At 39.5% G+C, this 18657-nt stretch overlaps 1 protein-coding gene across 1 annotated transcript in view; it reads right to left on the bottom strand.

Moving 5' to 3' along the window:
* The window catches only part of LOC122662944 (galacturonokinase), a 127131-nt gene extending 111530 nt beyond the window's left edge, over positions 1-15601 (bottom strand). Inside the window, exons 1-4 of the mRNA XM_043858649.1 lie at positions 15472-15601; positions 14979-15092; positions 11936-12007; positions 5399-5442 (exon numbers count right to left, since the gene is read on the bottom strand). Of these exons, the coding sequence (XP_043714584.1) occupies positions 5399-5442; positions 11936-12007; positions 14979-15092; positions 15472-15510 (269 nt within the window). The 5' untranslated portion in view covers positions 15511-15601. The remainder of the gene's footprint in view (positions 1-5398; positions 5443-11935; positions 12008-14978; positions 15093-15471) is intronic.
* Positions 15602-18657: the final 3056 nt, after the last annotated feature.

Below are 18657 nucleotides of genomic sequence, written 5' to 3'. Positions count from 1 at the left end.
ATTTGTTTCTACAGAAAAAAATTTCTTAACCTGCTAATTTGGTTACCTGCTAAAAACCTTGACAATATCCCGACTCCAATCGAAATTAGGGTTACAGGTTTTAGCTTTTGCTGATTTTTGGAGGGCTGATTACTTCCATTACTAGGACCACTCAACCTCAATCTTGCACCTATCCATGTTTTCTAGAAGACCCCTCCCCAATCGATCTCTATTTTTCAGGGTTTTCCAAAACCCTAACATTAATCGATATTTTCGGTTAGGGTTACCTGCTGTTTCTGGAGTTTTTGGAGGTGTTTCTACCATCAAGAGAGGCAATCTACTTCAATTATTCATGGCTTAAAGAAGTATTTTACCTAAGATAGTTGCTGCCCTATTTTTTTTGCACTTTTTGGTGTTTCTCCCACTTGAAGATCAAGTCTCAAATCCTACAAGAGATTAGGTGTTCGTATTGGAGATCCATTCCAGCAGTTGTGGACAGCATCTATGCCAAGAAATCATCACACTTTGACAAGCATCAACAGATTTTTTAAGTCCCCTTCCCCTAATAGATCTCAATTTCAGGGTTTTCCAAAACCCTGACAAAAATCGATTTTAGGGTTGGGGCTGTCCTATCAAGCTAATTTTTGTAGGGGAGTCTTATACATTCCAAAGGAGTTCTCAACCCAAGTTTTAGCATCATTCATGGATTGATTTTGAAAAAATTCAGGTTCACTCTTATAGCTCGATTTCATCAACTATCAACCTATTTTTTTCTAGTTCCTATGTGGCTGGCTGCTTCAAATACCTATGGATCTGTCGAGTTATTTATCTTACATTTGTTGGTTCTATTGAGCTTTACTACATACCTTGCTGGTTCTATTGATTGCCTTCTGTAAGCATGACTGGTTGACATGTTACTGCTACCTTTATGAGGACTATTGCTGCCCTATTATTGAGACTGAGTATCCTACTATTGAAGATCGAATTTCTTTCATTATTGAAGACTCAAATCTACTACCCAGGAGATCAGCTTATTTGGGATTACAACAGTGTGTTCCATGGTTATTGGTTGCAACTACGAACCTATTCAGTTATGTGAACCTTTTCTAGTTCATATCCGACTTACTTTGGAGCTTGATCCTAGCATTGTTCACTAATTCAGATCTGATCCAAGTTTTTTTATTGAAGCTTCTTACATCAATTGCTGTCCAGATATCTTCGTCAGTCCTATTTCGCATGTGGGAGTTTATAAATTGGAGTTTTGCACACTTGTTCTTCCATGTTTGAAGATTGATCAAGCCTTGAAGATTAGAGCTTTTCCTTACTTCAAATCAGATCTGTATACTTATCAGATTTGAATATTGGAGTTAGGAGTTTCTCCCCTACAGGAGTATCCATCAAAAGTGTTTGTTTGATCGTTTGAAGATGGTTGAAAATTTATATGTTGAATTGTTTTACTCCGTAATTCCTTATCCCACTGCTCTTTTCACTTCACCACCTCCCAAAACATACCTTTGGCATATACCCATAGCCACTTTGGATGATAATGGTATTCTCTAGTTTGCCATTTCTTCCTTTTCCATTACCAGGTTTTGGAGATCAATTATTTCAAATTCTTGAAGATTGATTTGGGAGCTGCATTCATATGTCAAGCTAGATTCTACTGCAACTTAGTTTCTTCCCATTTTGTTCAAGTTGGGCATTAGTACCTTGTATGCGCCAACTTGAGGGGGAGTGTTAGCATTATTATGGAGTTCTTTTTTTATTTAGTTCAAGCTGGATTTTCCTTCTTCTCTTATTTGTATAATCCAGCTTGAGGGGGAGTGTTGGAATATGTAATCTAGAATACCGTGGGGATATTCTAGTCCTTTTGGGGTAGTTTTATTCCTATGTTATTAGGTTTAAGTGGTTGCTCTTATAGAGTCAGCTAGTTAGGGGTAATTATGTCTACAGTTGACTATATGGGTTTAGTCCCACATCGCCTAGTTCAATCCTTCGTAACTTTCCCCTCTATTATAAATAGAGGGGCTTACTTATCAATGAAATATAACATTATTATTCCATTCTCTCATTCTCTCTTTCTAACCCACGGTTCTACCAACACTATATGAATAAATTCAGCACCTATTATGGTTTCCCAGACTTATAGTAGGACTGACGCTAGAGTTTGTATTGTAGCATAAATCTTTCAGTGAATCGCTAGGGACATTCCGTAATACCGAGCGCAGGAACGAAATGAGCATAGCATAGCCCGCACTCTAGCGAGTAAGAAAGCATGGAAAGCTGATTTCACTCTGTTTGTCTTCCTTCTTTCCAGCAAGTGAGTGAGACCCGCCAATAAAAAACTATGATAATGGCCAAAAGAAGGACAAAATGATAGGAAACACAAGGCTAAGAAACTCGGAATTGGATACAGAATTGGCCTCCATCGATTCTAATGCTGATCAGATAATAATCCTTTGGGAATTAGACAAAATCAGTTGGAATCAACTGAAACCCTAGAAAATGGAATTGGAAAGAAGCATAGTATTGAGAGATTCAGAATTAGGATAAGGCTTGGATGATTAATTATCATCCCAAGCACATCTATTTATAATCATAATAAAACAGAGAACATAGTTACATAAGCAATGTGGGACTAAACCACATACAAGAGAGACATAATAAAAGACATAATAAAAGGGAAAAAAGTCCAGAATACCCCCATGGTATTCTGGCCCATATAATCCAATACTCCCCCTCAAGTTGGAGCATATCTATCACGCATGCCCAACTTGACTAAGATAGGAAGAAACATTTTGCCACTTAGTCCCTTAGTGAACACATCAGCCAGTTGATCAGCAGACTTCACAAAGAGAACACAAATGAGTCCGTCTTCAAGCTTCTCCTAGATGAAATGTCGGTCAACCTCTACGTGCTCAGTACGATCATGCTGGACAAGGTTATGAGCAATGCTAATGGCGGCTTTATTGTCACAATAAAGCATCATGGGAAGATGGACAGCAACACCAATATCCTGTAACAATCTTCTAAGCCATAGAAGTTCACAAATTTCTTGTGCCAAGGATGGGAAGCTACAGAAGCACAATGACCTCCAAATGGAATACCTAACTGGGCAAAGTGTGAACCTGAAAGAGCAGAAGAGTTGGCAGTAGCTGATGTAGTAGAGGCAGCAGCAACGGAAGACCGTAGCATACGTAGGAGTGCCTGCAGATCATCCTGGGATAGACCAGTGTCAGTAGCAGGGGCTGTAGTAACAGTCTCAGTTTGATGGGCCTTGGTCTTTGTCTTTATCTTTGTCTTGGCAGCCCTTTTAGCTTTAAAGTCAGCCAATTTCCAATGAAGTTTCCAGCACTTCTCTTTGGTGTGGTAGGGTTTGTGGCAGTGCTCACAAACAACAGTCCCTGTAGTAGAATCACCAAGAGAAGCAGTGCCAACAAGTGCAGGAGTGGCCGAGGCAGTAGCCTTGAGGGCTGATCTGTCAGTAATAGGTGTAACATGGCAGCCCTACGGTTTTTCTCAGAAGATACCAAGGCATAAGATTGTTCAAGTGTGGGAAAAGGCGTATGGCCCAACACTTGAACACGAATCTGATCATAGTCCACATTTAAGCCAGCCAAAAAGTCACATACCCTGATCTTGTCCACATGCTTCTTACAGGAAGCAATGTCAATAACTGTAGTAGGGTGAAAGTCAGAGAAGTGGTGAATTGTTGCCACAAACTACGTAGAGTAGCATAGTATTTGGAAATTGAAAGTTCTCCCTGAGCGGTGTGAAGAACCTTCTTCCGGAGTTCATATACTTGGTTATCATTGCCAAGCTGCCCATAGGTTTCCTTGCAAGCAGCCCAAATCTGTGAGGCTATGTCAAGGAGAAGAAAGTTATGCTGCAAATCAGAAGTCATAGAGCTAATCAGGTAGGACATGAGAACACCATTATTGGCAAGCCACCTTTCCTGAGCAGGTCCTTGTTCATCTGGCATAACACTGATGCCATTAATATGGCTTGTGAGACAACGGCCAGCAATGGCAAAGGAGGTAGATCTGGACCATAGAAGGTAATTTGAGCCATCTAGTTTAATAGGATTGGGTGGAAAATTGTGGTAGTCTATCTTGCTTAAGCCATCATGAAGTGGCTGATCAGAAGTAGCTGTAGACTTGGCAAAATCATCCATACTGGCAGCAGAGAAACCCAGTAAATTCCTTCAAGTTAAGGGCTGAAAATTGGAGGAGAACCCCCTTTCAATGGGAGTATATATGTCTCCAAAAATCAGAAACAGCAGCCAAGTAGAACCCCTAGATCAATATTGTCAGGGTTTTGAAAAAAAACCTGATTTGTTGAAATCGATGTAGAGGATAATGAGCCAAAAAACTGCAGGGAAGTGGCTGGAACTGAAGTCGAGGTAGCCTTTATGATTGGAGAAGCACCTTGCAAAAAATCAAAAGCAATAGACAACAGCAACCCCAAGATCGATAGGTGTCAGGGTTTTGAAAAGAACCCTGTGATGCTGGAATCGATCTCAAGGAGGTCTTCAAAAACTGTGAGATAAGAACTGGACCAAAAAGAGGCAATCCTACTGCAGTTCGTGGCCTTCAAAGGGAGGCATTGATTCATAAGTGTAATAGAAGCAATCCAAAAAAAATTGAAGATCCAAATATCGTAGGCAGGTGTGGCTGGTTCCTATCGAGCAGAATTGTGTATCACAGTAATGAGGTGATGGGGGCAGTAACTGGATCTAATGATCACCTCATCAGTGCTGCCCTATGTGAGAATGGAGAACAAGGACGAAGAGAGAGAAGAGAAAAAGCTGAAATTAGAAGAGACGTGGTCTCTAATTCGAAATCTGCTCTGATACCATGTTGAGAGATTCAGAATTAGGGTAAGGCTTGGATGATTAATTATCATCCCAAGCACATCTATTTATAATCATAATAAAACAGAGAACATGGTTACATGAGCAACGTGGGACAAAACCACATACAAGAGAGACATAATAAAAGGGGAAAAAGTCCAGAATACCCCCACGGTATTCTGGCCCATATAATCCAACACATAGATTTCTAAAGGTCTTTGATTGTGTGGAATTTTTTATTAAAAAATCTTGTAGATTTAGCTACAATAGATCAGTTCCATTGATTTTCTACATTTTTTAGGACTAAAAGAAGAGAAAATAGCCAAAAAATAGATCTCATATTCATGGCTATTCCAAAAAAGGTTCTCATAATCAAGATTAATCGGATCGGAAATGGCCGATTCAAGATCTGTGTGCATTTCGCCCGATTCCAAAAAAGATCTCAGAATCTGGATTGGTCGATTCTGATTTGAATCGGCCCATTCGAAGCCAATTCCGATCCAATTAATTAAACCTTGAGTGATCGGATAATTACAATAAATAAGAATACTAGAGGAATTCTCATACCTAAATCTCACTACTCCATGGAATTGACCCGACTCAAGCCAAACCTGCATTCAGAATTTCTCTTCATTATCAGACAGAAGGGAGAAAACAAAATTATTTAAAAGAATAGATAAAGTTATAGATTATTAGATCTGATAGCACAATAACTTTCAGTGTAAAGAAGAATATAATTATATGTTTATTGTTATTTTATACAATTCTAAAAATTACAAATCGGTCTTCCCATATGGAAAAGCGTGGATGTACAAACAAAGCCATAAGAGAACATTGCCAAAAAGTGTTGGAATATTGCACATGGCATATTAAATTATGCTGTGGTGACTACTATACATGTGTATTGATCGATGAAAAAACATAAACTTAACTGTGTTCAATTTGCCAGATCAAGTTTATGAGTAAGCATCACTCCAGTTGATCCTTCCAAGTATCAAGGCATTAAGCATCTACAAGCAAAGCAAGCCACTTGTGTCACTAAGCTAGAGCTCCATCAGCACATCTCCAACATCATCAACTGGAAGATTTGGAGATCATCTAACAAGCTCAAGTGACATAGAAGCCAGAGGTTCAAGCACTCAATCAAGCATCAAGTGAAAATCAAGACTTTGAAGAGTAGCTACCTTAGGCTTCTAAATCTTACAATTTGTTCTTAATACATGATATAATTCTTGTAATCCATAGATGTAAGATTCCCATGGTAGAGGCCCCAAGTATGTGAAAATGTCTAAGGAGGACAAAAGGTAGAAGCCCTCCCAAGTATAGTACTAAAACTCGTTTCATCTCGGTCAAGATTTCGAGAATTTCGAGTATCTTGGTCGAGTCGAAACGAAATGCAACATCGAATTGAAAAATGCAATATTTTGAATATTTCGGAAATTTCGGTGAAATTTCGGAAATTTGGGTCATCTCGTTTTGGAAATCTCGGTAATTTCGGTCATCTCGTTTCGGAAATCTCAGTCATTTTTGGCATTTTACACCCACAGAAAAAATACCATATTTCGACGAAATTTCGTCAAAATTTCGGTATCTCGGAAATTTCGGTCTAATCGAAACACCGAAACAAAACGAGTTTTAGTACTATGCTCCCAAGATGGGACTTGACCTAACTTGCCCTAAGCCATACAATGGTCAATTATATAATCTAGACAAGTCACTAAGCCTAAAATACCTGAGAATATATTAGACAAAATGGCCAAGTCACCCATCAAAAGAAATGCCAAAAAATTAGTTAAATCAAGGCATTCAGGCATAAAGGAAGCACCTGGAGGTGGACAACCAGATTGGCTTGGTCGACTGTAGGGCTCAACCTCTAGGCCGCGGATAATAGTCCCAACTCCCAAGGGCTAGGGGTTTGAGCTTCGAAAGTTCGAGGTCGACCTCCAAATCTCTAGGTGACCACCGTGGTCAACCACGAGTTACTCGAGGTGACAGCCGTGAGATGATGGAAAAAAAATAGTTGTCGTTGGAGCAATAGCTCTTGTCAGGGTCAACCACGTTAAGCTCAAGGTCAACAACAAGTGCTTCAACAGTCAAAAAACGGCTAGTATGTTTACTGATATACTGGCCCACTGCACTTTGCCACCATCAACCTTAGGCCATTACTTGCTACAATAATTATTAATTTGGGCCAATTATATTGTGGGAATCAAGTGTGCATTGATTTTGTTGTAATATAGGTTCAGGGGTTATATTGTCCTTGTACCTATAGTGTCTAGGTTCATTATGCACATGTTAAATGTGTTAGGTGTGGTAGGTAAGGATTGAGTAAATCAGTGTGGTAGGTGTAGTAGGTAAGGATTGAGTAAATCATTCCATATTTGTAATATTCTGAAGTTATAAATAAAGGCTTGGCCTCTGTCTCATGGACAAGCCAGTATTCACGGAATTCCACATGATATCAAAGCCAAAAATATTCCGGGGATATGGGAAGTAAATTTTTTTCGTTTTTTCCTCTCTTCTTCTTTTCCTTTTCTGCCATTCTGCCCTAAAACCACCCACCGCCAGCCCCTCCACACTTCCGCCACCTACCACCAGCAACCACCGCCGACCAACCACCACCTCCGCCAGCCTCCGCCGGCCTTCTCCCTTTCTCCCGCCACCTCCGCAGGTCCCTCCCTTTTTTTCGCCACCTCTACACACCGTGGGAGGGCTTCCACCTTGTTCGATTTTTTTTCCATCCCTTGGTGGTGAGTTGACTCCCACCAAGGGTTCGTTTTTTTCCCTCTACATGTTCTGATTTTTTTTTTGGGATTTATTTCTGCCTATTTTTCTCCAGCCACCATGCCTGACGAGTCTGAGATCACGACTGCTTTGACTGTTTCTGATGATTCAAACCAGTCTGAAAATAGCTCTTCAAACTTTTCTCCCCTTGGACTGGTTGTTGCTCAATCTGTCCCATTTCTTGTTCCTAACTTGTAACCCCATCTTCCAGTTCCACAGAAGATTCCTCTATAGTAGGTATATGAACATCCAAAGGAACAATCAGTGGGACCTCTGAATCACTTGGAATCTCCCCCTGCAGAGGTACCAGTGATTTAAAGTAGGCCTCTGATTCGCGAAACACAACATCCATGGTAACAAAGAATTTTCTGGTTGGAGGATGATAGCATTTGTATCCCTTCTGAGTCGCCGAGTAGCCTAGAAAAATGCACCAAAGCCCTTTAGGGTCGAACTTTCCGTGAACATGGTGGTTTCTGGCAAATACTACACATCTAAAAACTTTGGGGGGCACAACAAAGGTAGAAGAACCCAACAGTATATCCAGCGACCACCTAAGACTCGGGTAGGAAGCCAATTGATAAGGTAAGTAGCTGTAAGAACTGCATCACCCCAAAATCGAGGAGGAACAGCCATAGCAAACATCAGAGATCAAGCCACCTCGAGCAAATGCCGGTTCTTGCATTCAGCTATGCCATTCTGGGCAAGAGTATCCACACAAGAAGTCTGATGTAGAATCCCATAGTTATCCAAGTGTGACTGAAAGGCACCATTCATATATTCCTTGCCATTGTCAGGCCGAAAAATTTTTATTTTGGCATCGAACTAGGTCTGAACCATCTTATGAAACAGGGGAAAACATCCCTCTTATTATGCATCAAGTAGACCCAAGTAGTCCGACTATAACAGTCAATAAAGGTGACAAACCATTGGAAGCCAGAAGTAGAAACACACCGGGTAGGGCCCCAAACATCAGAATGTATCAAACCAAAAGGCGATAAATTCCTATTATCAGAAATGAGATATATTGTTCGAGTCAGCTTGGCTAAAATGCAAGCATCACAAGAAAGATTATATTTATTACATCTTTTAACTAAGCTAGGAAAAAAATCAGATAAAACCCTCATCAGGAGATGGCCCAAACGACGATGGCAATTATTTAACTTCAAAATAGTAGAATCAGATTCAGTAGACGAAGGTTGAGATGTCAAGGCTGCCAGTGAACCATCAAGTACATAGAGACCACCAACCACTTTACCACATGCAACCAAACGACCCATCTGCAAGTCCTGAAACAAACAATGGTCAGGGAAAAAAGTCATTTTGCAATTTAAATCTCTGGTAATACTACTAATTGAGAGTAAATTAGTAGAGAATTTTGGAACATGCAAGACAGAGAACAGGCAAAGAGAGGATGTGCACTGTACAGATCCCTTTCCCGAGATAGGAGAAAGAGACCCATCAGCTACACGAACTTTAGTATGACCGGATAAAGGAAAATACTTCAAAAATGAGAGGAAAACAAAAATGGATAGCTAGCTAATAAGCTTAAAGCCTATTTCCAAATTTTCCGAATGACCATCCTAGGTAGGGATGTAAATGGATAAACGAAAATCCAAATCCGATCCGCATCCGTAACCATTTAGGGACATCTGTATTTGTTTAGAGATACCCGGAAAAAAAATCTGAATACTTCGATAAAAATCCGAATACTTAATAATAAAAAATTAATTAAATAATGATCTTGAGGGTTTTTGAAGATTCAACAGGTTCTAGAATATGAGGAAAAGAGAATCATGATCTAAGAGATTGGATAGAGAGTGAATTGTATCCACTAGAGGGAGGAAGGTCCGGTTTACACAAGGCAAAGATGTAAACAGATGGTAAAAAATCCGAATTCGATCTGCATCCGAATCCATTTAAAGGTATCCGTATTCAGCCAGGGAATATCCGGATCCGATCACATCCGAGCCAAATCCAATCCGTTTACATCCCTAATCCTAGGATTGGGATCAGTGTCATTGAAGATTCTGTCATTTCTGTGAAGCCAAATTTCCCAAAGAGTGCAACAAGCTATAATAATCCTCAAAGCTCCAATTTGGTTTCTAAAAGACCCACTCCTCCTAAAAGACAAAAACTAGAAGCCCGTCAAAAGAGGGGAGATCGAAGATCTTCAAGAGTTGCCTTTACATAATAGGGGGTGCCAGACTCTCTTATGATAATGTAGATTTCAATGTCGATAGTAATGGCCCAACTTGACTTTTTGTTTCATACACATTAGAAACAAGGGAGTTGGCTGGAGTTGGGTGAAGTCGGCATGGACTTATTTGAAATACTAAACCACTTTTTGAACACGTAAGAGCAAAGCCATAAGAAAAAATTGCCAGAAAGGTCCACAAAACAGTGCTACTGTCATCCCACCATAGTTGTCACGACGTCACGGCAATCCAAGTCGGTGGAGGGTGTCAAATCGATATATCGACATGTCGCCTACCATGGCGTTGCCATGGCGATCATATCGACCATGTTTTATTTTTCATTTTCTCTATTTATAATGTCATTTAGTATGCTCTAATATATACCCTATAACATCAAAAATCAACATGAAAGTATACTACTATTCTACTATTCTACTATTCTCTATTTATAATGTCATTTTCTCTATTTTTATTTTTTATTTTCTCTCGACTCTCTTCCTGTCTCTGTGTGTGTAATTGTGCATGTGTGGCTGTGTGCAAGGCAAGAAGAAGAAAAAATAAAACTGAGAGGACTATGGCTGTAACTGGAATAAATCCCTCCCCCCCCCCTCTGTCTCTCAACTATCTCCCTGTCTTTGTGACTGTACAAGCAGTTGCGAAGAAGAAAAAAGAAAAAAGAAAAAAGAAAAAAACCGAGAGGACTATGGCTGTAACTGGAATAAATCCCTCCCCCCCTCTGTCTATCGACTATCTCCCTGTCTCTGTGACTGTACAAGCAGTTGTGAAGAAGAAAAAAGAAAAAAAAAAAAAAACCGAGAGGACTACTAATTGGAATAAACCCCCCCCCCCCTCTGTGTCTTGACTCTCTCCCTGTCTCTGTGTATGTGTGGCTGTGCAAGGCAAGAAGAAAAAATTAAAAAAAATACGATACTACTAGTACTGGCTGTAATCATTACCGGAGGCTGGGAGGAGAAGAACTGAAGAACTGAACTGAAAGATCGAGTTGCCGGAGGACTGGGAGGAGGAAGAAGAACCAAATTAAAAAAAAAAATTAAAAAATTACTTGCCTGGAGTCCTGGAGGTTGCCAGAGGGGTTCGAACTTCGAAGGATTGAAGAACTCTCTCTGCCGAGAGTTGCAGGAAGCCAGGAACTAAAGCCAAAGTTGCCGCTTGCCGGAGTCACGATCCTCTGTCTCACGAACTCTCTCCTCTGTTTCGACTCTCTCCTCTCGACTCTCGAACTTTCTTTTGGCTTTTGCGATTTCTATTTCCTCCAAATTAGGGTATATGTTTAATGTTTTTAATTAGGGTATTCAAGTTACACCTCCAATACACATTAACGAAAAAGCATCTAAGCTATTAAATGGTTTTTAAAAAAAAATTTAAGCCTACCTTTTATACATTCAAATGTACAAATATCGACCGATATGCCCATATATCGTGGTATGGCGTCCATGGTGACGCCATGGAGGCCATATCTGTCGATATTTATACATTAACCATGTCGGAGCTCGATATGTAGTTTTCTCCAGCGCCAGGACGCCAGGGCGACACCATGATAACTATGCGTCCCACACTCCCACTAAACAACCTCGTGGGCCTACAATCTCTATAGGGCCAGCTTTTGCAACTTTCAAGGTCCATTGTTAGATAGACACCAACCATTCACATTTTCTCCCCCCCCCCTCCGTTACCTTGACCTCACAAGGAGTTGTCAATGAAATTAATTCCTCTTGTAATTACTTGGGGCTTATGGAGGGTAGAAGATTTAATTTTTTTAACAATGCCATGCATTTTGTGCATATCAATTTGATCACCTTGACTTTTCATTCTTAACCAACTAGAAATTTGGGGATGGCTAAGACCCTTAATCATGATTATTACATCACTAGTTGAGATTTCGTCCTCCAAGAAGTTTTGTTTTTCTGCTAGGTAAAAATTTAATCTTCAGAAGAAATGAACAAGTACATACAGGAGGCATACATGTAGAATGCAACCCTCCTTCCTTGAGGTCTAAAGAGATCCAGAAGCACGTGATGAAAATCACAGATATCTTCACAATGTTCTATTTAAAACCTTTACCAATCATTCAAAACAGTTAAAAGAAGAAGGTAAATATTCTTACCTCAGAGTTGCCAGAAGGAATAAAACCCAGTAGAATACCCTTATTAATGGTCATAGCTGAAACAGTTCCACCCTGTATAGCATTTCAATGACGAATCATAGAAACTTTCAGTTATTGTTTCTAAAATTTGGAAAGCAGATATATGCCACAATATCGGTATCAACATCCAAAGCAAAAAAAAAAAATATGAAAATGTAGAATATATACCCCAATGTATGTGCTTCAGATATCAAAGCCATGAATGAAAGGAAAGTTAAGCCTATAATCTACCATCCATAGTTGTCGACTCCTAGACATCCAAGCTCTTTCTTGGGTCCAAGGCAATACCATACCTTGTTGATACTTCATGAGTTTCTGTTGATTTATTTTTAATGTTTTTTATTATGAATATGTTTATATTATATCCTATGCTTTGTTTATTACATGTTGATTTTTTCACATTAGATCACTACTAGTATAATTATATCATATTGCATTGATATGGCTTCAATGTTGCATATAAGCATAATTATATAAAATTATCATTGTTACTATAAAATTATCATTGTTATGTTACATATAGTCATATACTGCAGTGCTGCACCCCTAGGGTGCCTAGGCGATGCCTAGCCGGTGCCTTGTCGCTAGGCACTCCTCCAATGCCTTGGGTCACCAAGTCACCATGACAACTATCCTACCATCAATTAGATGTAGCTCTTCTCTATATTAATGATAACATGACTGTATTAAATATTGGCAGTAACATCTCAATATCATCTTTTTTTTAGTTTTAGGCCTTCTCAATATTGCCCTTTTTTTGATGCATGGCCTCTTCTAAAGCTTTTAAAAGCATGGTGACGTTGCCCTTTGACAAAAGACACTTGCAGATGTGAACCGATAATCCATCACATAGCTGAAAATATGTCATGAAAAAACCTTAGTAACCGGATTTTTGAGGGGAAGGGGAATCTGAAGCATGACAGCACCATTGGAGTGCCAAATTAAATAGCCCCAATGTTCTAGGTAAGTGTTGGACGATACATATTTTGGTTCCCTTTTTTTTTCATTTCTAGTATACTTTATAATTTTAAAGGCTGTATAAATAGAAATAGAGAGAAACCATACAGACCACCATGACAGCTATGTACAAGCAAGCAACATAGAATGCACAAGAAGTACAAGACATACACAATAATGTCACCACACCACAATATCATTCACTCTCTTATGCTTGAAAGCCAGTTAGTCATAAATTATTTGAATATTCTAAAATGATAAAACAAACAGTACAAGAAGGCAATCATACTGGAAACTTTGTAACTGATGACTTCAGCAGCAGATCCATAGGGAATGCCTTTCTGCTCCGATTTTTAAAAAAGAATAATAAGTTTTTCTTTTCATGTTGTCAATCCAGGAACACAAGCCTAAAGCATAATTTTATAGCCTATTTTGCAAGCTCTAATAGTCATTGACTATTAGATGGGGTCGGCTACATGCCATAACCTTATCCCAACTAAATGGGGTCCGGCTACATGCAGCCTAAAATTACTATTGGAGAAGTGGTAAGAAAGGATATGCATGTGGTAGGGCTCGATCCTAGTATGACCGCAGATAGAGTTGTTTGGAGGACAAAGACCCGTGTAGCAATCCCCTTGCAGGGGGATGTTCCTGGGATGCTGCCTTGACTACTGTTTTGACCTCTTCCTTTACTTATTTTCTTTTTTTACTTCCTTTTACTCCTTTTTACTTCTCTTATTTCTACTACTGTCATACCCTCTATCGGATCCATGTAGCCGACCCCATTTAGTTGGGATAAGGTTATGGTTGTTGTTGTTAATAGTCATTGACTCAATTAGTATTATCTCAGCTGTTGCTGGTAACTCTCATTCAAAAGGTCCAAGATTATCATCAGCATTAGAATCCCTTTTCGGTTTGCATTCAAAATTATACAGACTGTTATGAATGTTGGTAGAACATAATAGGTCTGGTATGATCAATGTAAAATAATTTTTAAAAAAAGCATGAAGAAAAGATTAAAGACAAGTAAATGGTATTCTGAAACCATACAATTTCCAACAGCTAATAGTAAAGCCATGTACTAGAATGTAAAAAGAAAATACAATCTGACAACAGAGAAAGAAACAAAAACTATCCAACTACCTACATTCCAACAACTGGATGTATATAAGTTATATAAAACTAGTCATGCTACCAAAACCAACTAATTATAATTATCAAAGACCAATTGAACCATTCAAACAGAAAAGGTAGATAAATTGACAACTAACTAGGCTGTCTAAAACTCATCAATGAAAGGAAAAAAGAAACAGCAATTAGATAACCAGCTAATAAGCGTATTAGTGGAAACCACATTCTACATACATGGTGTGATTCAAAATGTAGAGTTCCTTTCTCCAATGGAAATTTGCTAATAATTTTTCCTTCAGGCCCTGTTTGTTTCGACTTAAATACCCCTAACTAAAACAAAGGATATATTTTACTTCTATATTATTTTGCAGACTTTTTACATAAAAAAGAAGACCCTACTGTAAAATTTTATGCTCCTTTCTTTTACTTCTTATGAAACAAACTTTTTGCTTAGATATTTTACATTTTTTTGTACTTCCCAACATTTTATATCAGAACCAACAGATCCTTAAGGCAATTGCAACATCAATGAAAGATAAAGGGCTTACAAAAGAGGAAATAATTAATTTTTAAATCAAAAGGGCAAGAGAAAGTTGGACATGTTCTTGATACTGGGCTCGTGGTTTCATACTAAAAGAATTAGTTAGAATGTTAGATTTCAACTCATTTTTTCATATTAGTTTTCTAAAAAGTAACCTACAAAGAACGTGCTTTCTATCCTCAAAAAAGATGGGAGTGGGATGAAGATGTCTTAATAAAATATCAACTTAAATAAAAATGAATTAAAATTGGAAAACAAATCCAACTATCAAGAATGCCTAGGTTCATCAATCTAATACCAAAACAACAACAATTATTTGCTAGGTTTTCCAAATTTCATATGAGAATAGAATGACCAAAAGAGAAATGGACCAACCTGATGATCAATGTGGGCTCCCAAAGGACAAATCCTATATGGAGAAACAACAACCCTGACCTCTTCAGCACTTCTTCCACTCATCTCCGCTACCTTCTTTCTTACTTCACCCAACTTCAGTCAGAACATAAACCCATCAATGTAAACGAAGTAATCATCACAAAACCACCAAGTAAGAATTGCCCAACTTAATCACCCAAAAAAATAATTGCCCAACTTACGACTTAGAGAACACAAGCCATTCAAACTACAAGACAAAGAAACCCCTCCCTCTACCACATTCAATGAAATTAAGAAGAAGAATAGGAAGAAAAAGAAATTAAAGCCTCTATCCCCAATAAAATATTGCAAAAACCCGCCAATGCAGCACCCAGAACCACTCAATCCACCAAAACGGTAGCATGAAATCATAGTCAAAACAAGAAACACGAAACAAAATGTCCCATTTCAGTGAGAAAGAGAAACAAGGAGAATAAAATGAAATATAGCTAACCTCTGTTTCAGAAGGCCAAGATGAAGCTCCCATCTTCATTGTCACTCTTTGAAGCTACCCAAGAATTTAGGCAGATCTTTCAAAATGTGGTATTGCTACTTCTCTCCCAATATTAGCCCAGAAATAGAATGCTGATCGTTCTAATATTACAGAGAGAGAGAGAGAGAGAAGAGTGGAGCTGAAGACAAGTATTGATCATGGGAACCTAACAGTGGGTGTAACAAAAAACCAAATCGGTTAAAATGTCAAATGGTTTGGTGTGTTCGCTTCAGTGATTACTCTCACTGTCTAATAATAACCATAGTTCGTAATGCAGATTGCAATCACCAAAAAAAAAAAATCGTGACGCAATATAGCCTGATAGGACGGATTCTGGAAATTTATCCTCTCAAGTCCAGTTCACGGCACCCACGTGGTGCATTGGACGATGTACCACCCTTGAGAGGATAAAGATTATCGATCTTAAATCTGGTGCACCATCCGATGCGCCACATGGGTGTCTAGTCAAGGCATCACACTTGAGAGGATGAAAATCCAATTTTCTCGGAAATTCTTAAATTTGTCTGGCTGGAGTTAAAGGACTTGATTTTTAAGGGGAGGGTTTCCAACACCACCTGTGTGTGAAGGAACCCGCACACTACCATCGATTAATTGTTTGAAGAAAGTATCAATCCATGTGGATCCCATATTTTTAAAATAAATAAAAAAAATAAAAGACTACATGTGTGGGGCTCTCACTTTTTGTGAGATACCATGGAAATAATCTGCACACGGACAGTATGGGGATCTTTTCCCCAAAATTAAAGGGTATGAGATCATTGCCTAGTTGTGTAACCCCTGCAGTAGCGAGCTGGCCAAAGAAAGCATGCATAGGGGCATATACATGGATGGGATTTTGATTTCACAGAGGGCATGTTACACCCGTGCCCAAAATACACCTTAACTTCCCGGAGCAAATTGAATTTGTACTGACGAGTGTCGTGACGCGGCCAACGGTCGACACCTGTGACCTCAAGCTATGATAGTCAAAGGAAAAGCTTGAAACACAGATTGGAATTCACAGCTTGATGGGTGATTGAACCACACAATGTGTAAACTTTGAACCCTAAATGTTAGGTATACTTACCCTCCTCGAAGTCCTTGAAGTGCGGGTCGAAACCCGTCATCTTTCTTTAAGTTTTGGCCTTGACAACAGGGACGGAACCACGAACAGAACCACTACTGGTGAGTCCGCCCGATGTTCCGTTCGTGCTGCCATGCTTGTTTAGTGTGTTTTCTTGGGTGGGACCCACGTGTAGGTGTTTCGGACACCGTTGCTATATTCTCAGGCATGGTGGACCCCATCCCCATCTTTCCATACCTTGTGGGGTTAAGTTGGTGGACCCATATTGCTCAATATAGGCTTTAATGAGTTTTGATTCCTAAAGATGGCCAACCAAGCAGGCCCTAATCCTAAAACACACCTTAGGGCTTTAAGCTAAGCCAAACAAGACTTTAGGACCATAATAGCACTTTAGAGCCTTAATGAGTTGGAGTTTTGGGCTGCCATCCAAATGGGCCCTAAGGCCCAACTTGAGTTAAAATGGATTTGGGAGTTTAAGGACTTAGGCAAACGGACCCTAAGGTCCATTTTAATTATAAAAGGAGGGAGCTCTTAATCCCTTCCTCATTTCTCCGAAAGCCAAATCGTGAGGAGGGGAAAGAAGAAGAAGAAAGAAGAAAAGGAAGGAGAGAAGGTAGAAGGGGAAGAAGAAAAGGAAGGAAAAGAAGGGAAGGAGGAGAAGGAAAGAGTACAGAGGGCTCACTTAGCCTTGTTTTGCTGCCTGCAATGGCGGTAAGTAATCTTCCCAATTTTGCCTCTCCATTTATCTATTTGGTAGTTTAGGGTTTTAGTTTTTGGGGTTGGGAATTGCTTAGGTTCCACTTGGAACTCAATGCTCTTATGTTGGGGCATGGTCGTAGTCCCTTTGGGTGCCATTGCACACCCTTAATCCTCCCAATGATGTACCATACAACCCAAGCCATGAAAACCTAGGATTTTCACCCCCAAAACCCAAGTTTGGGTTAAGTATTTGGGTATGGACCATAGATGCCTTGATTCATTGTGCCATTAGGGTTATTAGGACCCTAATGAACTTTAGGAATCATCCCTACAAGCCCTTGAAGCCATTAATGGCCTTAGGAATCATTTTGGAGGAATTTCAGAGTTGAAAACTCGTTTTTGCCTCGGACAAAACCACGATGGTGGTTCTGCCCATAAATATGTCCCATGTAAAATTGTGAATATTTGTGATTTGAATTGGACGTAACACCGGACGGAACCACTCTGCCTGCTTTCGTCTGTAGTTCCGAACTATTCGGTGTTTTGATGGACCCTCATAGCTGAGAACGGAACATCAGACGATACCACCATCGTGGTTTCGCTCGTAAATCCGTCCGTTATTGACAACTTGACCACTGCTCAATATTTTTACCACAACTTTGTCTATACATATTGTATCGATTTGATTCAAGTTGCATTGTAAACTAGACTTAAAGGACTACAATTATTATGAAGGAACCTTGGACCCAATCCAAATGAAAGACCCTCAAAAGTGGGACTAAACACTAAGGTTATGTTTGACAGCAACTTTAGAACATAACCTTAATTCGGTGACCTCGCCCACGTCATGACGACTTGTGAAAGACTTGATAAATTTTAATGGGAGTTAATTGCCACCTAAAGTAACCCTAAATATACTAATTAAGTGACCTAATGTGGTGCCAAGGTCTACCCTTGATACCCTCAAAACCCCCTTGCTGTCCTAAGGGACTTATGACCTCAACCTAGAAATGGAAAACCCTAAGGTGAGATCAATCCATGGAATCTCTCAAAGCCAATGAATGATATGTGACATTATGCCCTTAGGAAGGTTTAGGACACCCTCCCCTAGCCCTTGAGGCTGTTGGACCTCAAGGAAGAAGGCTGGGAATCAGACTGACTTAAGGATTTCATGTTCAGGCTGGGCGGAACAATCACCCAGACCCACTCTGACAACTTCCATCCGAACCCTTCAGTATTTTCTTAGGGTTTGGAACCAATGCATGAATGAAAACCATGATCAGAATTCCGTTCATGGATCCGTCCCATGAATTCTGAGCCCATGGCCTAGGCGAAACCAGGAACGGAACCACCTCGACTGCCTC

Source organism: Telopea speciosissima, chromosome 5 (genome assembly GCF_018873765.1).
Source record: "Telopea speciosissima isolate NSW1024214 ecotype Mountain lineage chromosome 5, Tspe_v1, whole genome shotgun sequence".
NCBI classification, from domain to species: domain Eukaryota; kingdom Viridiplantae; phylum Streptophyta; class Magnoliopsida; order Proteales; family Proteaceae; genus Telopea; species Telopea speciosissima.
Note: the sequence above shows the minus strand (reverse complement) of the source record. Positions and strands in the feature narration are given on the sequence as shown.